This window comes from Wasmannia auropunctata, unplaced genomic scaffold (genome assembly GCF_000956235.1).
Source record: "Wasmannia auropunctata unplaced genomic scaffold, wasmannia.A_1.0 LD336076.1, whole genome shotgun sequence".
Lineage (NCBI taxonomy): Eukaryota > Metazoa > Arthropoda > Insecta > Hymenoptera > Formicidae > Wasmannia > Wasmannia auropunctata.
Window position 1 is genome coordinate 6,367,168 of NW_012026814.1, and position 24,406 is coordinate 6,391,573.

A 24,406-nucleotide genomic window follows, 5' to 3' on the forward strand; every position below is an offset into this window, starting at 1 on the left:
CGGGCACGGCTCTCAGTGCGATGCCGGGTGCCGCTCGCGGTGGGGATGCCGCGTCGCGTACCGCGTCCGTAGGGCCCTGCGCGCGCTAACGCTCGCCGCGCATGGTGCGTCGTCGTCGCCGCGACTAGACTCCCCCGGAGAGCGAGAACGCGCGCGCGCCCCTCGCGCTGCTCGCAGTATACGTGGTTCTCCCGTTCCCGAGCGAGCCACGCCGCGCGGCGCGACGCGGGTAGCGGGGGTACGGACACATTTTTTTCCCCCTTTCTCTCTTTCTCTCTTTCTTCCCTCTCTCCCGCTCTCGCGGGGCCCGACGCGGGCGCGAGACACGAGAGCGTGAGGAGCGGTAGCGCGCGCGTTGCTGCGGTGCGGCGGTCTATCGACTCCTCGGGCTCGAGCGAGCGGGGATAACCGAAGTGCGCGGCGCGCGAGGCACGCTGGAGGTGCCGCGGCGTACGTCAGCGTGCTATATGTCAGTATAAATATTGTTCTGTCGCTCGCGCGAGCCGCAGCTTTACCCTGCTCCCTTGCACTCCTTTCTCGTGAAATCCTCTTTCGCGCTCGCATCTCCTCCCCATTTTTTTTCCTCTCTCTTTTTCATCCTCTCTCTCTCCTCTCGAATTCCTTCATTGTCTCTCGTCAAGCTGGTCGCGCGCGCGGTTCACGGAGCGCCTCGAGTCCGTCGCACACGCGCTCCGATTCTGCTCCCCGACACGACCGGGAGTCGCCGTGAATAAACGGAACGCGAATTGCCGTGTGATCGCAGTGTGATAAACCGCGGGTTCGTTCGGTGACTCTTCCCCGGTGGCGCGGAATGGTCGGAGTAATTGCCCCGTGTAATCCCGCAGGACGCGAAACGTCCGGTGAGCCGCGGTGACCGTGCCGCTCTGTCATCTGTTTCCAAGAAAAGAGCGAGAGAGAGAAAGAGAAAGAGAAGGAGAGCGAGAGGACTGGCCTCTACCTGCACCGAGCGAACGAGCGAGCGACCGAGACCTGCGTGTGTATATGTGCGGTAACGTGGTATGGCTCGTCGTCGGTGGTTCCTCGCCGCCTTTATTACAGCGGAACCCGAATGCGTGCGCGAACGCGAGCGTACCCCTCTCGCCTGACCGGCCTACCCGCCACCGTAAGGCTGCGTTCACACGTGAAATCGATTTTCGCGCGGGGACCGTCATCCGGCCGTACCTCGCCGAGGAGTCGCATTACCGCGGTTAATGAACGGAACCAACGCCGGCCGATCGTCCAATCAGCTTTTAGGTAAGAGACCGCCGGTAAGGTACTTTCAACCGTGTCTCATCATCCCCCTTTTCCCTCTCGTTCTCCCTGTCCTTTTTTTTCCTCTCCCCCCCTTTTCTTTTAGCCTGCAGCGATCGAACGAGTCCGTCGCGCTGGCACCGAAAGAACTCGTCTTCGAATGGAGAACGAAGCCTTTTCGGTTCGTCGAACCCGCTGCGCTGCACCTTGCGGGGGAAGCACGTGGTGCCCGCAGCGAGATCCTCTGATCTTGGAACGCGGCTAAGATTTTATTTATGAACGTAACATGTGATAGAGCGCTTCATTCATCGTTCGACGTGTATAATAGCGGAATGGAGTAACCGAAGCTATATTGATAAACCGCGTAAAATTATATTAATTCTTAGTACGCTCAGTGGAACCTGTCGGACTCCACGTCCTGCGCTACAATAATCTCGATGATTTTGCACGAGCACAAAAAAAAAACGCAAAATTGCTTTAAAATCGCGTACGCGCGGAAATCAGCTCCATCCCCCCGTCGAACGAATTGTTACGCGGAGACGCGCTTGTTGGCTTTCTCCCCGATAAAAGCATCGCGCATGGCCTCTTTTTTTTCAATAATTTACGTAACGATTTTCCTACCGAAGGCATAAATTCAGGACGAAGTATCCCGGACTTTACGCGGTAGCTTACATTACTCCGGTATCTAAGATCTCGGATTGCGGCGCCGCAAGTGTTTCACGGAGCTCGCGCGCATTGTAAACAGATGATCCTGACAGACATCTCTTTGTACGTATGCGTCGCACGTGCACCGTTTGCGTATTTCTCGCAGCTCCCCGACACCGTTTACCACGCGTTCGGACTTTAGGCGCGCGCGGATTTTCTTTGTCTACAGGCGTGCGCTGCACCGCGCCCTCGCCGGTGTGAACGCCGCTTAGCTCAGGTGCGCGTGCACAAAGGGGCATCTCCTTCGATGATGCATCTCGCGGCTGGCATCTCGCGGCGGAAACGGCGGCGCGTCTCTCCCCCTACGGTATCACGAGCCGCGACTACCGCCGAGTGTTCTCTGAATTTCTGAAACGTGCAGCCTCTGTGATCGCGCTGTATAGCTCTCTCCGCTCGCGTGATTAAAAAAAATTTCCCCTCCAAGCAAAAAAAAAAATTAAGAATTCGCCAAGGGCACGCCGTTTTTGTACGAAAGTGTCGAGGAATAATTTTGTGTTTAAATTATATCGCGTAACTTTTGCCCGCGCGGGTATTACAAAATGAAAACTTCAGCTTGACATTCGATATACATTGGTATGTGCATTAGTCGCGAACAGTGTCCTTTATTTTCTTTTTAACATCGCGATTTTTCAAATAATTATAGATCATGATTTTATATGCGTGAACATTCAGATTTTCACCTGTCGGCTTTGTACAAATAGACGCATATACATCTTATATAAGTATTAATTTAAATTATCTACATAGAACTTTTTTTTTGTTTAATGGAAAGGTACTTTTTAAGAAGTCACGAAATTTCCGATTCCGGTACTCGCGCTCTAGCACCACTACATCAATCGCGTAAATTGGATCGTTATCGTGAATTACACGCCTACGGTAAACATACCCGCGGTGTTCCGTGAATGAAACAGCAACCGTGCGCTTACGATAGGAAATCAGCGCTTACAAGTTATCGTGTACCTTTTAAGTGCATCGAAAATGACTATATATGCAGCGCAGTCACGAACATGGTTTAGTAGTAGTAACACGCATGTATCGTTGCTCATTGCCGGCTCACATATTTTCATCGCTTCCGATAAAAAGTAAAATTGACGACCTCTCGTAACGAGTATCTCGATACTTAAAGAGAAAACGCCTATCCCAGACATATCCTAATTATCGATTTAAACCCCCGATTTGAGACAGAGAGAAGAGAGTGCAGGATTTCCGTTAGTTAAAATTAAGAATTTAAACAATTCGAATTGGCGAATTTGGCCCAATAATTCGAAGAATTTTAGACAATTCGTTTCTTTTAAAAGCAGGAATAATTATAGAATTAAGTTTCTTTTTTACTTATTCTAGAAACAATCGCTTCTAGAGATTAAAGGCGATGATTCGGGCATTCTATACACTGTTAAATCTGTATTGTCAAATTTAACTGGGTTAAATTTGTGAACTATTTTAAACTGTTTAACCTTCATTATTTTGGTTAAAAATAACGATATATTGAATAGGAGTAGTCGCGATTAATTCAAATTGGGTTAAATTTGACACTGGAGATTTAACAGTGTAAAGCTGTGAAAAATCGTGCAAATGTCATCGAGAACACTTGTGCATTTAATTCTACCATCCGGTTTCTTACGTTTCTTTACGCAGCTTTGCCGCACGAAGTGTCTTTGAGATTTGACAACTGCCTTTATTTGTTAAGAGACCGTCCGTTACGGGAACCATTTATCCATGCATGAGAATGCTAATGGGCCGTTTATTATAATTGCAGCCAGGCTGGACGAGCGTAGTCGAATGCAGCTGGGCTCAGCATGCCCTCTAAGAAGCAGTACAACCTCGTACATAATGACGAGTACGACACGCGAATACCGCTGCACAGCGAGGAGGCGTTCCACCGCGGAATCGTGTTCCACGCCAAGGTAATCTGGGGTGATTTCTTATCCACTTCGGTCCATACGCGCAACCTCCGACGGCTTCTCTATTCGTTTTTCTCAATTCTCGCGGCCGCGAGTCCCCCCGTCACAGCCTGAAGTTACCACCTTGCGGCCTTCCATCGTCGGGTTTCTGTATTTCCGATCTCCGTACGAATGCCGAAAAATACGAGTTCTCGTTAAAGACGTTAAAAAATGTTTAAGAAACATTAAAAACAGGGAACAGATCGTTAAACGTTTTTTTACTACTGTTAGACTGTCGAGCGAACTCCCGTTCAAATTTATGTAAAATTCGAACAGTCGTGGCCCGAAAAAAAAAAAAGATATTGATCTTACTGACGTAACACTGTCAAATCGCTCCGAATAACAATCAGCACGTTAGACGCGAATTTCTAATTGCAAAAATTCCGTCGTGCGTTTCGCGCCGAGCGAGTGCACGCTTTCAGAAAATAGCAACACTAACGGTCGATAGCGTCTCACGTCAGAGGAAAATGTATGTCGACTATAAACCACGCTTCGCTCCTCTGACCGCCGCGCGATGGGAACGAAAGCATCTGCTTTGACACGGTTGCGCTAAGAAAGAATTTTCGCGCCTTCTTAGTGCCGTTTCAGCGAAATATTATAAGTATATTCGTATCGACGGAAAGACAAATTTGCGAAAGCGGGGGACCACCTTTGCATAATACTGCCGCGTCTATAAGGTGTTTCTAAGTGAATTTGGAAAACTGTATGCATAGTTGAGAGAGGGGAAAAAAATGAGAGGGAGACGTGCGCGCAGCTGGTATCTCATTTTCTTATCTATTCGCTTCTAGTATTATTTCTCACAATGGGCAATAAAGACCTCGCCGGCGATCCTTTTGCAACGGTACTGAAACGCCAAGCGGACGCAAACTGCAGTCGCCCCGATGACGGTGAACGAGTTAACGTAACCGCCTAGGAAAGACAATATCGCGGCGTTTCCCGTTTCTCTCTCTCTCAAACGAAATCGATTCTAGGAAACTCGCCCGCGCGATCGCGCTCTGGAATAATATTTTTACGTCGTCGTCGTCGTCGTCGTGAGCCGTGGTCGTGGTCGTGGTCGTGCTTGTCGTCGTCGTCGATGGTGCAATAATTGCGACGACAGCCGCGATACCGGGTGGCTTATTTCTGGACGACGACGCCGTTCCGCCGTTTTCGCGTTCTCCGTGACGTCATCGTATCGTGCACACGTGTTTATTTCGGTGGCACTTCTGCTGAGAAAGGTTAAAGCTTTTGTGTGAGCGCCACGCGCTCGTAAATCCCCCGCGTGCGCCGCGCGAAAACCGGCCGCGCGGGGCGGAATTTTCGACCTTTGATTTACCGCCGTGTGCGCGCCTTCGTCGTTGACGTTCGCGCTTACGTAGGAGCCCGAATCGAGAGGCGTCTCTAAAGGGAGGTCCGTACGGGCGTTTCTTAAACTTTCCCGGTTCATAGAACTCTGGACGGACACCTCGTTTATTTGGCAAACCCCGAGAAAAGTATCCCCGAAAATGAAATTTCGAGGACGAGCGACCTGCGAATCGAATCTTCAGACGAATTCAATGTCTCGATCAAGAAGGGATCATTGTCCCTTTTTTTCAAGCAATGTTTCCTCTTTGATGGCACGAAGAAAATGATGATCTTGTTATATTCTAAAAAAAAAGATTTAATAGTCTAACCCATATTTGCCATAATTAAGCTGATAAATTGAATATTGATAATGATAAATTGAAAAACTAAAAATCATATTTGTGTTTGTATTTAATACGAAAAATTAGTTTGTTCCTGTGATTTGTCTTGTACGAGAATCGTACGTACAATGCTATTCGAGAATTCAGATTTTAGCTCTTAGTGGGGCTATAAATACAGATCGATATACTCCGCAGAAAGAGAGAGAAACTTTGCTATTAATATTGCATCCATACGTACGAAGTAACGCGCGTATACCTTATGGTATCGTAATATATAGGAAATAGCTCGATGACGAAATTTATTTCAACTCACAATCAGCGGTAATACCGTCGTATTATACATCGATTTCTGCAAACGAAGGTTTTTCCTTCCACAGTGGACCAACGAGACGAGAGACGCGGAGTCAGGGTGATTTTACGCACGCGAGCTAAGCTCTTCTTCAATTCGTTCACGGTTATCGCCGAGGCGCCGCGGGTATCGATTGCAAATTTACAAAGGGATTCTTCCTGTCGCAAGCGTTTGCGTGGGAGAACACCACGTGTGCGTCGAATCACCCGAACACGTGGCTAACGCCATCGCTTTCAATGGGGGAATTCTAAATACAGATCGTCGGACCATGCTCCTCTCGCGGTATGATTACGGCCAGCTATACATAACTACGTGTAGTGCGTTTGCGCTACGCGAACGCGAGCGGGACGGTCCTTGTTACGAAAGATCGAAATCTCATTACAAAGAGTTTGAGACGTTTGTTCCATCGAGAGAAAATTAAGGCATTGATTATTTTTCCTAGATCCTACCAGTTTGGTGAAGAGAGATACGTATCTCGAGAAGTTTCATTACAATTAATTAATCTTAAATTTTTAAAAAGAAATTAATTTTAATTCTTTCTTTTGAAAGAAATGCGGGGCTTGTAGAATGACCGAGGCTGCATCGAACCTTTCGCGGGCCTATAGATCTTAAAACACAATAAATACAGTCTTTTTTTTTTCCAAAAAGAAGGACATCGTAGTTTATTCTACCCTTCACCCAGCGAATTGTTAGTCAATTGTTATCTGAGCGAACCGCCTCTTTCCGTTTCAGTTCATCGGCTCTATGGAGGTTCCGCGACCGACTAGCCGAGTGGAGATCGTGGCGGCGATGCGAAGAATCCGCGTGAGTACGCGTAATAGCTAATTAACCCAGTTAGACAGGCAAAGCGGTATACGCAGCTCTGTCTTCGCAACCGCGGATCGCCTCGTTTTAATCCGAGCTCGTTTGATTCGCAGTACGAGTTTAAGGCCAAAGGCATCAAGAAAAAGAAAGTGACGCTGGAAGTCTCGGTGGATGGGCTGAAAGTGACCCTACGGAAAAAGAAGGTAATCCTTAATTACGTAAATGCCACGTTGCCTACACGCGCTCGTATTTCGCGCATATGATTGAGCGCGATGTCTCTCTTGATTAATCTCAAATCATCTCATTAACCCCCATCTAAGCCGGATAAGCTAATTCCCGCACATGCAGCGAGCGAGCAAAATGAGTCTGTTAGCCTCAACGGTATATCACATAATTTGCAGAAGAAATGAAGAGAGGAGGCTTACATTAGAATTTACTGTCGTAGATTTCAGTGATTTAAGTATCCGATAAAAATACTCAACCCTAGTTTGCTAAAAGTGACACTTTTCTACTGTTCTCACTGTATCTAACTGATCTCGCAAAATCCGTTCTGTTATTTAACTGGTTTCTGTTTTCCGTGGAGTTTTACGTTGACAAATATATTTTCCACGCGCTATTTCGTCGTTTTGCTTGCTACATCGGCTCAATTCTTCTTGGCGACAAGAAGATCTCCGCGCGCGACGTCTGCGTAAAATAAGGAAGATGTACGACATCGACGTCATATTCGTGAATATTTGGGGGACGGGGACAAGGAGGTAAAATCGCGTACGCTCGATGACGCGCATTTCGTAACAGTTGCAATTTATAACGAGAAATGATTTTGGACAAGCGCCACGTTGTACTCGCACTGATACACATGGACGCCACATATATTTCTCGTTGCTATACACACGGCAAACAGATAGCGGTAACAGCCAATATTAGCTAACAATATTCCCGAAGTAATGACTCGCCGTTCGTGATTTTTTTTTTGCAGAAGAAGCAACAGCAATGGATGGATGAGAATAAAATATATCTGATGCACCATCCGATTTACAGGTGAGATCGCGTCGCGTCGCATCGCCGTTCGCTTGCTTATCGTAACTGCAGTGCGGTTTTTCTTTTGACCGAGTCAATTTTAAAACTCAATCTTTTTGTAATTTCTACTTCATACGCAATGTCGAAATATCAGTGAACGAACGCGATGGAAAGTATCGCATAAAAAACAGTAAGCTTGCCATTGTAAAGACATCACAATGTGTTACGTGAAAAATAATCGGGAAATGATGCGCAACGCCCCGAAATAATTTTTGAATGAAGCAAAAACTGCAGAATGTACGCTTTTTTTTCTTCAGGATATTCTACGTCTCGCATGACAGCCACGATTTAAAAATATTTAGTTACATTGCCCGTGACGGGAGCAGCAATACATTCAAATGTAACGTCTTCAAATCTAGCAAAAAGGTGAGCGCCAACCTTATCCGCGCGATAGTAATTTATATGCTCAATCTTCAATTTACACATATCGTCGAGCTTCCTATGTCGGACATGATCTCGGACTACATCAGGAAAAGGTCACATACGGACGTAGTCGTGCAACACAAGGCGTTGTTTTTTTTTGTTCTCCACTGCAGCTACTTTAAAAAAAAAAAGGATTGCAAACAGATGCGCAATCAGACGAAACCCGGTCGTGAGTGTCGGTTGGACAATCCTCGCCCATTTTTCTTCTATTTTCGCGGATCCATTTCGCCATATGCAACAGCCGGCGCAAGATTTACACGTCGCGCACGTGCGTGGATCGTACACACATACGCGACAATTCACGCAGCCCGCGTCGTCCGTCGTCTGGCGCTTCATCAACTTACGTTATTGTAAACCTATAAATAAACGCGGGCGGCTCCTCGGACGGACAGTTCCCTCGCCCTCCGCCCCTCGGCCGATCATTTCGCCGTCGCGGAGACGCGCCGCGGGCCGCGCGGAGGAGCGGCGGGTACCGTTCGCGCTGCATCCCTGTCGAAGTGAGAGTGTATTTTCGCCTCCTCGCGTGGGTGGAGGGATGGCCCGGTGAAACCGCGACGGGGGAGGAAGCGCGTAACGGGACCGCGACGCGGCGTAGAGGGAGGGACGTTGTCGTGTCGTTTTGTCGCGTATTTGCAGTGGCGGCTCGCGGCTGTGCCGTTTGGCACCGAGTTATTAAAATAGTCCGGTATAGGCCGGCACGATCTTCCGCGACATCGACGACGGGCTGCAGGCGACCGACGTCTCGCAAATCCGAGCTTCTCGCAAGTCCGGAAACTCACCCGGTGAAACGCTTTCCCCGAGGGAAGGAGGAAAGAGAGGGAGTTCCGCCTGCGATAGAACCCTTACAAGTGCCCGGTATTGTTTGTCCCGCGATTCTACCGCGCGCCGGGCGGCACGCGAGTACAAAAAGTTATTCGAGGAAGAGAGAGGTCTCTGCACCGCAAACTCTCGTTGACGAGAGAATGAGAGATTTTTTTTTTTACATACCCGTTATGCTCCTCGCACACACGCGTATCCTGGACACTTGTCTTCGTGTTGATAGACATCGGTGAATGCAGACGTTTTCGTGTCTCTCCTTTGTTGATTATTTGGGGATTCCGGTCGCTTTGAAAATCTAGGTGAATCCAGAAATAAACCGGCGACCATAGGAGACGATATATCTAGGATGCCGCAGAAATATCCGCCTTGGCTGAAGTTTTGAACTTGCGATATCGGGCAAAAGTACCCGAAAAGCTTTTTCTCGTTTCCCCCGCTGCCCTAGTAAGTCGCTCTATTTGCCATCGTCTGCGTCAACTTTTAAGAATTGTGGCGCTTACTCTCCTAATGGACGGTACTTCCGTACTTTCTGCGCCTTATCTTTGCGACGGGAGACAAGAACTCGCGCTCACGTACAAGGTCGTTTACTTTCGGAGCTATTTCCTTTTATTTTTTCGTCGTTTCACACTCGAAGTCCTCCGTCCATTGCCTTGCGAATGGCGCAGCCCCACTTTGAACTTCGTGCGCGCCGTGAACTTCGTATAGTTGTTCGCGAATTCTCGCTCAAGAATGTAACGCGACAATTTTTTACATGCAATACTACGTACGTCTATAGATACGAAGGATTCCCAGAGTTTGTTACACTCACTTGATCGATACGCAGGGGCGTACACTTCGAGGAGCTACGTAAGATAATTGCGAATTGTAACAGAAGGAGAAACGCTTGACACGCGACGATATATAATTTATCAGCCCCGGAGGGATGTAGGAGTCCTCTCGAACGGTCGACCGTGAAATGACTTGCCGCGCCATCGGGGTGGGCTGTAGAATAGCGTACGTCGTGTGTGCGAATTTCGACGTACCGTCTCGCTTTCCGCGTTCTCCTCGGTCTCCGTGCGCCCCATACCCTCGCGGGACTCGCGATTTACTTTTGGACGCAGAAACAGAAGTACAAAGCCATCGAGCCACTTTCGCTTCTTCAGTCGAGTCAATTTCCATCAATCTCACCGCGGTAGAAAGCGGACTGACGTAATTAGGAGAATAGACGAAGCGCGTTAAGTCGAGGAAGTTTATTTTTACGCGTAATTTTGGAAAGAAGAAAAAAAATACTGAAAATCGCAAGCGCGAAAAATCAATTCGAATATCCGATAAAAATCGTCGCGATGCTTAATGTCCAATTTGTTGCGTTATAAAAAAAGATTAAATAAAAATTGCATAATTAGATTGAAATAGATACGAGATTGTAACAGATAAATATTTTCACGATCGACAGTTTATCCTAAAAAAAAACTGAATTTGTAAAATCGAATTTTAAGTTGCTCACGGCCACACGTAATGGAGTAGTAGAACGCAATTGCTCGAGCAACTTCTACAATGCAGTTAATCCGAGAATAATCGCTTGTCTATATCTCGATTCTACACGGCATTGCAAGCAGATCGCCCACGGCCGCGGTTCGCGTATCAGAATTGACCGATTTAAATCTAGAATTCTCAAGTAAGGGGTTCTCCCGGCTATTTACTCTCCGCTATTCACTTCATTTACTACTCCAGTTAAGAGAACAGCGGTCAGTAAATCAACGAGATAGCTTCCGCTCGCTCTTCGTCGCGCTTCGCCTTGCTCGAGAAAAGAAGATAAAGAAAGTGCGCGATGTACAGAAATATATACGTCCCGTAATAAAATACAAAATAGATTTATTGTTTAGGATGAACGTCGTAAACGAGGGTCGAGTTTGGATCGAGTGAGAATGGACAGAAAGAGAGAGAGAGAGAGAGAAAGAGGAAGGGACGAGGTGGTGCCATTGAGCGGGCCGAAAGCGAGAATATTAATGCGCTTATAAATAAACCGGAGGAAAAATCCAGCGAAGCACGTATAGCCCCGACGCGGGCGACGTGCTTGCGCGCCTCTGCACGCCGCTGGCCAAGAAACCACGGTAGGAAGCCGCACGGTTAACTTCGGCTCTCGCGTTCCCGTTCGCGAGGACTTGTACACAAATCGCGCGGTGCGCGGCCGCCTTCCCTCTTTTCCCCCTTTTCCTTTTCTTTTCCCTCCACGCTCCTCTCTCTTTCTCTCGCTCTCTCTCTCGTCTCGTTTACCCCCGATACTCGACACCCGAAACGAATCCGGTGCAACGTGCGCGCCCGGATGGGAACCGCGCGGACGGTCTCCCGCTGACGGATCCCCGCCGGTGGAGGTGTCCGTGTGTGCGTGTGATTTTCGCGCAAGCAGCGGCGGGATTAAACCACCGCGGTTGGTGATTGAACGATCGGGCGCGAATTGAGAGATGCGCGAAGTGGCGAGCGAGTGGAAATAGGATTGTTTGATTACGAGAGACGGCGCGAAACGTCGCGCCCCGCGTAACATGACAGCGCACACGGGTAAGAGATTCGCGCGCGGGGCGACGTAATAAAACGTGCCCGACGGGGAGGAGTCCGCGTACAGTGATTTTGACGATCGAACAGTGAGATGCGTGTTGAGATAGACCCAGCGATAACTCCCCCCGTATGACGCGAATTGACGGGTTTATTTTCATACCTTCCCCAGTTAAGAAGCCGTAACCTCGGTGTGCCCGTATGTGCGTGCGTGCGTGCGTGCGTGTGCAGCGTTACGGGAAAATAATTTGATAATTGACGTGCATTTGTACTTGACGCCTTATTGATCGGAGCAGCTCGTCTTTTATTACTCGAACATTATTAACCGATGACGGATTCGCTCGTATTTAGAGAGACAATTTAAATCGTGAAGTTTTTAGAGCTTAAAATTAATAGTGTTTATTATATAGGATTTGTTGATTATATTTTCTTCACTCTTTTTGTTACGGTTTGTTTTTTTCTCACTTTTTTCACATAAAATTTTTTTACACGAAATTTTGTTCATTGTTGAATTATTGTGAGAAATAACCGGCTTAATTTCTATATAAAACAGCTGATCAATGTGTTAACATTCGTAATGAATCTCTCAAATATCTCGTATATCATTGGTCCGCTTACATTGATTTTTTGTGGCATCTGTCGTTTTTAAAATGATAGAAGAATCAAGAGCGAGATGTGTACAATTTGCATTTAGTAATAAAATTATAATACCGTAATAACGTTACATTAATATCGACGATTCCTAATCGTAACCGCTGACGGAAAAATCGTGGGACATTTTTAATTTGCAACTTTTTCTTCATCTTTATGTGAAGGAGTGAAAGAGAGAGATATTGTAGTTACAGTTTGATAATATATAATCCAAGTACCTAGAGAGATGAAAAATATATGTGGTGACCCACATCGCTTTTCGATTACAAATTTTTTATTTTCTTTTTCTTCTCAATTTGAAGATTTTTTGAATGGAATCTTTTACGTTAAAGTAAAATTAAAGTAAAATCGATTGCCGTGTACCTAAGCCGGTGCGTCGAAAGAATCGAGCAGTCGAAAGAATCGTGACAATACGCGGCTCTTCGCAGAATGGCGACGCGAGTCCGCACCAGTTTCCAATTTAAGCACAATTTAGCGGGGAATTTGCCAGATCGAATCCACGGCGACTATTTATAATTGAAAACTATCCGCGCGGACATTTATTATACACAGGCAATGTCGATTCTTCGAATTCACTGCAGGTATATCGCGAATTTGCACTCGCGAACGTAAAATAATTAAATAAATACGTTTTTTTTGCGCGCGCGCGAAAGCAGACACGCGGAAATCTCGCGGATGACATGAAGTTCCGCGATTATTGCAACGGTTACGATTACTTACCGGGAATCGTCGATGTCGGTGCAACGCTATTACGGTATTACTACTGCGACGGTCACGGTGTCAGGGATAATGCATTTTAGACGTCCGCAAACGTTTACTTAATATAATTCGCGTGGAATACGCCGTGCGTTTCGCATATATTGACGTTTTCGCGCGCCTAATGGACATCCGTGTTATTTTATACGAAAAGATTATGTTTGCACAATTATATCCATATAGGACGTCCGGTAGGAAAACACTTGAAAGATTGCATATCGCGAATACAGAGATCGTTCCCCGAATTGCGAAAAATTTCTCCGAAAAGTTATTAGTTCATGATCTGCAGCTAATGTATGAAGTGTTATGGATAAATATCTGGTTTAAAGATGAGTAACCTCGTGGAGGCACAAAGACATAAATAATCTTAGAATAATAATCCAAGAGTTAATATTTTTCGAGCGATACGAACGGATGATAAAACTTTATTTAATTTTAAACAGACAGAATGTTAATTACAAACTATTGAGGATTGAAAATATCACAGTGAAGAATATCTCTAGATTTATATATATATATATATATATATATATATATATATATATATATGTATATATGTCAGATTTAAAAATAAAGAGACAGATCCTTGACGTTTAATTTCTCATACGCATTAGCCGCGGATCATTTGGTACATAAAGTTTTATACGTGTTTACGTTCTTTACGGCCTCGACAGGCTGAAATAAGTTCAAAGGAAACTCTCAAAGTAAACGATTCGCCTTTGTGCCACGAGAAGTGACGAATTATCTAAATAAAAAAAAAAGATGTAGCTCACGAGAGATCGCGCGATGGATGACAGCGTCCGCAGCTGCGAACGCATGAAAATTCGAAGCGGATGCGAGAGGGAATCGTAAGCCATGCTCAAGAATTCCTTGAGGGGCACGGCGATGGCCTCGTCCGAGCCGGCGACGCCAGCGAGTCCTGGCCCTAGCAGCCCTCTGGGCTTTGAAACACCCAGGCCGCGTAAGAAGCTCTCCTTCAAGGAACCGGAGACCTTTAACTGTTTGAAAATGCGCAAGCCGTCGACACGGCCGAGACTGATACATGCGCAGAATAGCGTAGACCTCAGCTTCGACGAGAATCCTTTCGAGGAAGAGAACGAGGATCTCGACGAGCTCGAGGTAAAGTCTCTATTCGAACGTTTTTCATCGGAAAAATAATATTTTTCTAAACGATTAAATGGAATTATTGAGAAATAGTCGACATAGGAAGCTCGCTGATATGTTTTGCAATGTTATTCATTGCTCTAAAATCTTGTTGTTTTTTTTTTTATTATTTGACCTTACAAGAAAATAACAATAAATCTGATTTAATTAGAGTCAAGCGATGAGGGTAGTGAGAACGGTCGGGCAAGCTTTCGAGGTGTGCCATAAATTAAGCATAAACAACACGGAGGATCGAGGGGAGAAAGACGGGGAGAATCACGGTGAAAATTACGGTGATGTTTACGAGGACCAAGACGAAATTCCTAACGAGCAATCTCAGCCTTCTCCGCCGCCAGTACATAAAGGTGAATGTCAACTTGCATAATTGATCCTTTTGGTATATATGAGTCTCTTTCGAGTTTATTTTAATTCCACTGGCAGAAGTCAATTTAAAATATCGGCTTATGGAGAGAAGATAAAAAAGATCTCTCCATCAATTCTTTTATTTTCATCACCGCCTTCGTTCGTAACGCCTGTCGCTTCTCTTGTGTTTTTACAGACATATCATTATTGGGGGATACTGAGGATTCGGTTCCCGAGCAAACGTCCGTTACCTGTCTACTTCGATCGCACGATGGACCGGCAACGACAACCTCTACCTCACCAATCAGACAGTCGCCGTCGGTGAGACAATTAGTGAACGTATAAATAGGACCAAATGTTATGCGCGTGCTATTTTTAAAATAAAATCGTCATTAACTGAATCCCTTGTACCGCGCGAGTGAAAGATACTTTGTGAAATGCTGCTGGCAGCTACGATGAAGTCAAAGCCTTAAAATAAAATAGCTCGTTATCTTGCTCTCGCTTTACGGCAGCGCGCGTATTGTTTACCACTTTCCCAAGCTCCGTGTCGCTCGGTACAACTCGTAAATTCCACGACGAATTCTCTTTGCGCTCCATTTCGCAACAGTTCGTTTCTTGTACTTTTTTTGTGGATTCCGAGACAATTCAGTACTTTGAAGTAATCTCCGCGCCTAACACGTAGTTCCGTTCGTGCGCTTTTTTTTTTCTTCGTCGGTGTATCGGATACCTTGCGATACACGTATGTATTTGTAATAACGTATATAATTTGCAAGTATCGATTTATTGTGTTTTCCCTTCTTTCCTTTTTATAGGGCACGGTGACCTCCGAGTGCGGAGGTTTATTGGTGGGAGGCGAATTAACAGCCCTGAAGCACGAAATACAGCTTCTGCGTGAACGTTTGGAGCAACAGAGTCAACAAACCAGAGCTGCCGTTGCCCATGCGCGACTTCTTCAAGATCAGCTGGCGGCGGAAACGGCAGCGCGCGTCGAAGCCCAGGTATAAATAAGTGAATCAATTACCAGAACACATAAATATTTCGCCAACACTTGCCGACGCGCGATTTATCGCTGTACAATCGAAAGTAATTTATAGCGGAGCGTCTTAATTTGTCAAGGCGAACCTAATTTAGCAGACGCAAAACAATTTATACGTTTGATTATTTTTTTTTCTATCTCTTTATCGTGTTCTTTGATCGATATTATCCACGTACTTGGCCTAAAATATAAAAATGCGAAGAAAGTACGCGACGTAACGTTCACGAATATTTTGATAAATAGAAAAGTTCTGTTTACGATTGTTGTGGGCATTACGATTGTTTCAGGCGAGGACGCACCAACTTCTAGTGCAGAATAAGGAATTGCTAGAACACATAAGCGCACTGGTGGGCCACCTGAGGGAACAGGAGCGTGTTTCCGGTGGTCACGTCACCTCGCAGTCGCAAATCCCGACGCCCGCGTCCATGCAACAGAACGCGGCGGTCTCCGACCTGTCGGGCCTCGGCCAGGTAACGCTCTACCGAATTCCATGACACGAGTGCTCCGGTGGAGTTTTGGAATTGAAGCACCGACTGACCGAAAACGGCGTTGCATCTCGATTAACGATTTAACAGAATGCATTTTGTACTTCTTTTATTTTTTCTCTCTCTCTCTCTCTTTTCTTCTGTCTTTTAATATCGTTAACGCCTTTTGTACCGATTTCTCCTTTTTTTTTAACTTTATAATAAAACGTTTTGTACACACTTTTGGTTTTGCACCCTCCATCCCCCACCCTCATACACTACATTTTTATAACGGCGAATGTGTACGTACCTCCGAATGTGCTCCTTTTTATTGTCCTGATGACTTTGCGGTGCACGCACTATGTTTTAGGCGTTTTCGTTTGGTGCCGATAAGACGTCGACGTCGACGGCGAATACAGCCGTAGCCTCGACTATTTGCATTTTTTGCGCGAGCATTCGCTCTACGACCCTCACGGCGCAAAAATTGCAAAGCAACAATCAGAAAGATCGCTGATCTCGAAATCTGCACTAACGCACGAGTAAAAAAAATAATTCGGGGAGCGAATGAGTTTTTGTACGTTGCGAGTGATTTTGATTTTACGCAAATGTGCGTAAACATACGTTGTCTCTCGATTTACTTACACATGTGCATTTGCATCGAGGTATATCTAATTGCGAGAAATGAATTTCATTACTAAGATTACGACTAATCTAGTAACAAATTAAGCCACCAGTATGACGGTGTTGTCTAACAGGTCTTCACACGGGATTTCGGAGTACATGCTGCCAACGAATGCTAGGTAATATTATCACTCATTACTAAAATCTATCGGTGTAAACGATCGTAGTCAGACATCGAAAGATGTGGCTCAGTTCCAAAATATCTAACGAAATACCCCAGAATAGAAAGAGGTAAGAGAACAAAGATGTACAGATTGAAGAATTCTAGATGTACAAATCTTGTCGATGATTTGCATTTTCAACCAATCTAAAGATTCAGCTCGGTTACACGTGAATTACGTTCAAATTAGCATACACTTAAATGTTCGAGTTTAAAAAAAATCGAAATTATATAATATATGCATATACAGAGCGATTCTTGATTACATGTCAATGCTTTATTGAATCTAGAGCTCAAAACATTTTAAACGTCTATATCAATTAATTCTATTGTATGCGTGCTTTGTAATGGGAAAGCATTTCGAGGATTTTTAAAACGTATTATAACTAAAAAAAACAAAAAATCAAGTTTACATCGATATGACATATTTTTCTTGTTCTGGATTTTAGGTTCTTTTAAGGAATATAATCAAGAATCATCCCTGTATGAACAACTATATTATATAATTATATACTAGATACAACGTGTATAATACATAAAACAGAAAAGACGAGGGACAGTTTTGTATCTCTTAATCGTGGACTTCAAAGATCTTGTTCCCCAAACTGCGTATTCTCGGGTAGTGCCAACGGACCGGGGGCCAGAGTTCGCCATGGGAACTGGATCCACCGACCTTTCCGTACTGCACGTATCCGCCGGAATCGCTGTATTCCAGCGGTCTCGGCGCCATGGGAATCCAGAGTAACAACACCGTCGCGGATCAGCTGCAATTCCAAACGCAGCTGTTGGAGAGGCTGCACAACCTAAGCCCGTTTCAGCCCCAGAGATCACCCTATAATACACCGTCGCCGTACGCGATGGGCCCAAGTCTACTTCTACCTCCGTGCAGCGGACCGACGGTGAGTAATCCCTCGTCAAGATTGAAAATTTACATGCGTAGCCATTTTAATTTTACCATAATTAAATTGTAAACGCAGCGAAGCTGTCAAAACTGCGATAGTTTTTGTAGTTTTCTGTAATAATTAGTAAATATGTGATTATCTTCATTTTTCTTCATCAAGTTTTGCATTTTAACTTCAGACCTTATTCGGAGAAAAAAAAACTCTGCGCAACACATGATGTCACAATTAAAATCCTGCCTCATTAATTTTTGAAAGTCTCCTTTGCAACTTTTTCAGAATTCAGCCCAGCTGTCTCCAAATTCTGCGTCCCTGCGAGTCTCCCAACCGAACAGTTTTTCCTCGTCGCCGATCATGGCTCACAAGCTCGAGAGCTACGGGACGGACAATTCGGATCACGCTTTCATAAAGCCCTTGCCGTGCACCAACGACAGAAACGTGGCTCATCTGTCGGCCGATGTTAAAGTCAAGCAAGAACGCTCGAATCTGCACGATTCTTCCGAAATACCTCCAATAATTCTGGACCCACCACCGCAGGGCAAACGCACGGACAGCGCGATCAAGAAGGCGAGCACGAAGCAAAGTTCGATGGCTTACGGCATGCATCAGGACAACAAGAGTAATTTGCAGAGTCCGAAAGGTCCGAAAGGAATGGCGACCATCCTGCGATCGTCGGGTCCGCCGCCCTCCCGCACGACGAGCGCCCGATTACCTTCGCGCAACGACCTGATGACCGAAATGCAGCGAACCACCTGGGCTCGCCACACCACCAAATGACAGAACGCCATTCAGTAGAATAATGCGAATCTGCGCGACCTTCGGCTTTTCGATAAACGAAGCCCGATAATTTCGTTATAGAATTCGAAGAAAACACATGTCCAAGTATAATATCCTCATTAGTCGTGAATCACGAGAAAATTTACGCGTGGTTTGATTTAACGGATGACAGGGTTTGCATTTTCTCCTCGATCGCTCAAAGTCGAATCTCATACGTCATACTTAGAGACTTCTAAGATGTATAGTACATGACTTTTTTCGATATACGTAAAAAGTGGATTGTAGAAGAACTGTCGAATAAATTGCCAAGTGAAAATTTGTTGCTAAATAAGAAATAAGAATTTTGAGAATATATATCTTTTACAAAGTTTTACTAGAGCTCTCGATCACTCAATGCAGAGTCAATGAATCACCGTAGTGTAGTGATATTCCTGATGACGAACGTGAGAGTCGCGATTTCAACAGGTTGTACATTCATTCGCATCTTACGAGTAACGTCCGTGGAGTGTTATAAATCGTTAAAAGATTGGAACGGTAGTCGCGTTCCGGCGAATTAGTGGATGTTATACCTCACGCACGTCTCGCGTGTCCGAAGAGACGGATTGTAATACGTAATTCGTACATTTATTCGTATCCGCGACATTTACAGTGTACTCCCGTGTATAAAAAAAAAAGGTCGTCGTTTAGCGGACGAACTTGTGCCAAAAGTACCAATCGTCTTAAGAGAGTTTATTTTCAGTATATTTTTAAGTAATGTAAAAATAAAGATAAGCGTGATCACAGAGACTTGCGACAATTATGTACTTTCAATCTCCCCATCCTTGCACGTGCATCGCACTATTGCATATTTCGCCATTATTGCTTGTGCTTTGAATTAATTTAGTGCCCCGCATACAAAGGCTCGCAGCACAGTAATATTCTATTAATTCTATTAATGGAATTTTTAATTTTACTTATAATTGTTATCTTTTCTTTTGCCGGCCTTGCCCTTGACTTAACACCAATATTACATTCGTGATACGATCTAATACTTCCTGAAAAATATAACGCAAATTTGCGTGTGAGCGGATAAAACGTTTGCTAATGCGATAAAAAAAAAGAAAGGGAATACGTATTTAGCGTGCACACGTTAATACGTCGTAATTGTCGCGCACGACAACGTTTGTTATTGCGAATATGCCGATGGCTGTTCCTACAGACAGTACGCCGGCAGATCGTCACAAGTGACGCATCTCCGAAGAATATTAAATCGAGTGTTGGGCTCTTCCTCTCGTAATAATCGCGCGTGAATTGATATGATATACCAATCAAACGCTTTACACTATCTGTAGTTTTTCTTTCTTGATGTGATCTGAAGTTACGTTATTGAAATTACATTAGTCAACGCGGTTCTTCGTTTTTTGAGTGCAGAAAATATTGCAAGTACCTTTAATATATCTCGGGATATAACTATTGGAAAAATTATTATCTGTGGCAAGTACAGTATGCAAGTTAACTCAGCACGGTCGATGGATCAGGCGAGATTCCTGGTATTCTAAGACTAGACAAAACGTCACGCTCTTCTGAATTTACAGCCACGCCTCAGACGTTGACTATGCAGGTACTTACTACGAATCTTATTTGTACTTTGTGTTCTTCTCGGTAATTTTTCTCATAAAACTGAACAATACATTTTCAACTGTGTATTTTTTCTTTGATTTTAACTGATTAGAACTGTACCAACTTATATTTAAACTGTTATTGAATTTTTCTAAATTTAAAAGAGGGTAGACGAAGATGCAAATAAAAGACAATGATAGAAAAATTGAAGATATTTTTTTATAGTTAAAACAGCAAGGGCATAACCATTGCGCAAAGATATTATAACGTTCGGGAATAAATTGAATAAAAATAAAACAGCTACCTCCTTGAGTCTTCTTTCACTTTTTACCTCTCGTTTCTCGCTTATTATTATTCTCTCTCTCTCTCTCTCTATTTCTCTCGCTTTTTATTACTTTTGAATAATTTCATAAATTAGAGTAGAGACTAATTTACAATCAATTAATTATGAAGCTCGCGAGCATTAACGAAAATTATGCCGGAGGATGCGCAGCATAGAAATGATTTTCGTGGCATCGCGTGTAGCATGATATATAATAATGCAAATTTGCGCTATTTTTCTCAGAAAGTATTAGATCGTATCACGAATGTAATTAATATTGATGCTAAGTCAAGGGCAAGGCCGGCGAAAAAAAAGATAACAATTATAAATAAAATTAAAAATCCCCTTAATAGAATATATTCGTGCTACGAGCCTTTCTATGCGGGACATACGATAGTAATTATTCCCCTCGAGGAAAGTGATTAACTGCGAAGCAAAAGGGTGAACCTGTACAAAGAACGAAGAATGTATGACGATTAACGTGACCCGACACTTTTTCAGTTCTTGCCACTTTTACAAACAGCAAGTATTTCCTCCGATATAAGCAATCGCCTAAAACTGAGAAACATATATAGGATTCCACTGATTCATATGAAATGTAAAACTTATCTTCAAAGCTCTATATCATTAATATCAAATGTCTTTTATTTACGATATATTCATAGTCCTAAATAATATGAAATAAAAATATCTTAAATAAGATGTAAGTATTTTATTATATAGATTTATATAGAGAGACTCGCGATTTCTTAGGCCTACAATGATACGTAGGTACGACTGTCGCGGACACGTTGATCACCGTTGATCAATGTAGGATATCTCATGAAATGTCGCGTCGCGTGAGACCTGCAAGATCTAAATCGCAAAGAACAATAATTTGAAATTAAAGTCTGATAATATTTCAACAAATTTTCCATGCTCTAAGTAAAAAGACCATATTTAGGTAAAATTTAAGTTGTAGAAAAATTTGTGGTTTGAAAAATGTCATATTTTCTAAACAAAGAATTGTAAAAAATCAGATTAAATATATATATATATATATCTACGATTGAGCCGTTTATTTAATCGGCTTCTTATCTGTATTCCCGTAATTAATGAGAGAAGTTCCCGATTTCGGTCGCAAATCACGAAATGATTTTCGGATTGATTTTTACGTGAACGAGTTTTAGTGATCTCTTTCACCAAGCCCTTCATTACTCGCATGACTCAGGTAGATCAATGATCGCCGTTCGAAGACAATAACTGATATCTTTCGCCGTTCGTAGGTAGGTCCGTCGTCATCCCCCCAACCGTCGACCAGTCGACAGTCGGTTACGTTTGGTATTGTCGAATGTCAGAACGAAGATCTCACTGAAGAAGATGAAAGGTCGCGAAGCGAACGCACGGATACGAAATTTCACAGCGACAAGCAGCGCATCTCGATCGCCGGTTAGTGAATAAAATTTTTTTTTCTTAATGTCGAGAAGAGGCAAACATCGATAGCCTTCGAGTGACAGGCTGAGGGTAGCGAAAACTGCCAAAGTTCTTTGAGTCTTTTTATTGGCTAATTTGTGGCAAATTTCGATGAAACGACAGCCAAGCGAGCGAGTCCGAGCGGAACCTCACGGAAACCGGCGACGATGGACAAATCAACCGCAAATAGCGAGAAGAACGACAGTGAGGACGATTACTCGGCATCAGTTTGCGCGATTATGCAACAACAAAACTCGGCACAGAGGCAGAGTCAGTGGAAGCGATGTCCATCGTCCCCGTTCGGTGCCGACAACGTCGCGCGCCATCGATCATCGGTTTACACCACGAGCTCCGGGGAGTTAGTATTCGCGACTTTCAAAGAGTTAGAGTGAACTCAAGTCCATTATTTTTGCGAAATCTACCTTATTTTATTGTTCAAATTGCGAACTCGAATCAAATTAAATATATAATTAAGATAAAGTATTTAGACCGCGCAGATTGTATAATATGGAGTTTGTTCGCGTTCTAGTTCTTTATTTAAGAAACTCTTCATATTGCTAACATCATTGTAGCAAGAAAGATGCGAACAGCATTTCATACTAAAGTAAAGCATGAAAAATATTGCAGGCCTCATTTATCATTTATATATATATAATGCACTTTCCACATGCCACCTGGAATATTTTTTCATGTAATTGTAAAGTTTATATATTTTATTAAAAGTGTTTATATGACAAAGTAATTCTTATTAACGATAAAGAAGCTGCTCTTATCAAAGCTATAAAAAAAATTTTAATGGGTGATATTAAATCTTTTTCTCATCTTTTTTTTTAAATTATTTTAATATAACATTTTTTTCCGATATTTTATCGGATTTCTATCTCAATCACTGACTTGCTACAATGCCCAACACAACTTAAATTGGCTGTTAATTGAAGTATTGGGTTATAATAAAATCAATAGTACGATAATTCCGATGGAAGAAAGCAGTAATCAAGAGCAGATCTTCGAGGATCTCAATCTGCACAAGGAGATTCTGAGTGGTACAAAACAGCAGCCTTGGCCTCTTCGGCGTAAGATCAAGCTCGTACGGCAAGCTAAAGCTTATATCAGACGCCACGAAGGTGTTCTGCAGGAAAGACTTGCTCAAAGTCACAGCACCAAAGACGTCATAGCACGTGTCTCGCTTTTCATGACTAAGGTAGCGATTGTGCTGTTGTAAAAATTTAATTAAAATTTTTAAGTAATATATCGATCGCAACAACTACTGTCTCTCATTTGTTTAGAAGTGGCAGTATTTCCGACGCGAGTTGATCAATCTGCAAACGTGGCTAATACCTTGGGAGGTCCGTATCATGGAAATAAAATCCCATTTCGGTTCCGCCGTCGCGTCCTACTTCATTTTTCTCCGTTGGCTTTTCTGGATCAACTTCGTCATCGCGGCAACCCTTACAGCATTCGTTGTAATACCTGCAGTAAGATAATTCTAGTCAGCGAAAATGAAATTTTTGCTTTCCAAACAGTTTATCAGGCTCGCTGTATTAACAAAATACTTAACTTCTTTTAACTCTTCGCCAGATATTGATTGCAGACGCGAAACTCGCCGGCGAGAGGAAGGACATGCTGGACGAAGAGAAAATCAAGTCGAAGAACCTGTGGATGGAATTCGAGGAATTCGTGCTAAAATCCCCGTTCTTCTATGGGTGGTACCCTAAGGCCTCGAACAGCAATTACAATTTATCTCTGGCGTACTTTGTCACTAATCTGGTCGTGTACACGTACAGCTTCGTCGCAATTCTGCGCAAGTACCGGCTGGATTTCTTCGTGCCGTTAAACCTCGCTTCTTTCGCGAACATTGTGAATTAACAATCACATTTTTTCAATTGATAATTCCACTTCTTTGAGAGCATTAAAAAAAGTTAGGGCAAAATTGTCACGTAGCATTAGATATACTGCAGATTCTATATTTCTTGAAAGAAGATGTACTGCGATATTCCACACCAAATGGAATTATATATTATTAAACTATATTTTATTACTTCTGAAATTATTCCCGTGATATGTGAAAAAGTGATGAAGCAAGCGTACCTTGTTTCAGAATGGCGGAGAACTCGCGTTTGATTAAACTGACCGAAAAGGAGGACGAATATATCTTTTCGTGGAAACTCTTCACAGGATGGGACTTCATGATCGGTAATCCGGAAATTGCGCACAATTGTACAGCCAGCATTATGCTGTGTTTCAAAGAGGCGTTACTGGAACAAGCGGTGAAGCAAAAAAATGAGAGAAAGTAAGAATTATCTTACTAATTTCTTTAGAAAAAACTGTGACCAAAAAACGGAATTCTATATTTCAGAGTGTACATAATATGCAATTTTTAATCGTGTTTCACAGTTGGAGAATCATCGCGATGAGGATATTTGTGAACGTGGCGGTGCTGTCGTTACTCGCACTGTCGGCATTTGCCGTGATCCAGGTGGTTGAACGAAGCAAAACGGAGTCGCAAAGTTGGTGGCGGCAGAACGAGATCACGATTGTGATGTCT

The 24,406-nt window shown here is 43.7% G+C and overlaps 2 protein-coding genes across 3 annotated transcripts in view; both read left to right on the plus strand.

The window, feature by feature from the left end:
* Nucleotides 1-359: 359 nt before the first annotated feature.
* Nucleotides 360-19,274, plus strand: LOC105449365 (carboxyl-terminal PDZ ligand of neuronal nitric oxide synthase protein). Of its 2 annotated transcripts, XM_011688550.1 has the most exons (12): nt 360-1,254; nt 3,713-3,860; nt 6,642-6,713; nt 6,827-6,916; nt 7,690-7,751; nt 8,048-8,156; nt 14,281-14,473; nt 14,668-14,792; nt 15,284-15,469; nt 15,795-15,977; nt 17,436-17,711; nt 17,991-19,274. In XM_011688550.1, exons 2-12 carry the CDS (start codon nt 3,753-3,755, stop codon nt 18,486-18,488), a joined length of 1,902 nt encoding a protein of 633 aa, XP_011686852.1. In that variant the 5' UTR covers nt 360-1,254; nt 3,713-3,752; the 3' UTR covers nt 18,489-19,274. The 2 variants fall into 2 exon arrangements, with proteins under 2 accessions (XP_011686852.1, XP_011686854.1); XM_011688552.1 differs by lacking the exons at nt 360-1,254; nt 3,713-3,860; nt 6,642-6,713; ... (1 more) ...; nt 7,690-7,751; nt 8,048-8,156 and adding an exon at nt 13,949-14,084.
* A 34-nt stretch (nt 19,275-19,308) lies between these two features.
* LOC105449541 (transmembrane channel-like protein 3) overlaps nt 19,309-24,406 on the plus strand; it is an 8,729-nt gene continuing 3,631 nt past the window's right edge. Inside the window, exons 1-8 of the mRNA XM_011688797.1 lie at nt 19,309-20,088; nt 21,675-21,837; nt 21,985-22,219; nt 22,825-23,062; nt 23,148-23,336; nt 23,440-23,666; nt 23,960-24,151; nt 24,256-24,397. Coding sequence (XP_011687099.1) covers nt 20,083-20,088; nt 21,675-21,837; nt 21,985-22,219; nt 22,825-23,062; nt 23,148-23,336; nt 23,440-23,666; nt 23,960-24,151; nt 24,256-24,397 — 1,392 coding nt within the window. The 5' untranslated portion in view covers nt 19,309-20,082. The remainder of the gene's footprint in view (nt 20,089-21,674; nt 21,838-21,984; nt 22,220-22,824; nt 23,063-23,147; nt 23,337-23,439; nt 23,667-23,959; nt 24,152-24,255; nt 24,398-24,406) is intronic.

Coding starts and splice junctions, on each gene's coding strand:
- LOC105449365 (XM_011688550.1), top strand. CDS start 3,753: ATGCCCTCTAAGAAGCAGTACAACCTCGTACATAATGACGAGTACGAC. Junction 7,752..8,047: donor ATGCACCATCCGATTTACAG/GTGAGATCGCGT, acceptor TTTTTTCTTCAG/GATATTCTACGTCTCGCATG. Junction 15,978..17,435: donor ACCTGTCGGGCCTCGGCCAG/GTAACGCTCTAC, acceptor ATTCTCGGGTAG/TGCCAACGGACCGGGGGCCA.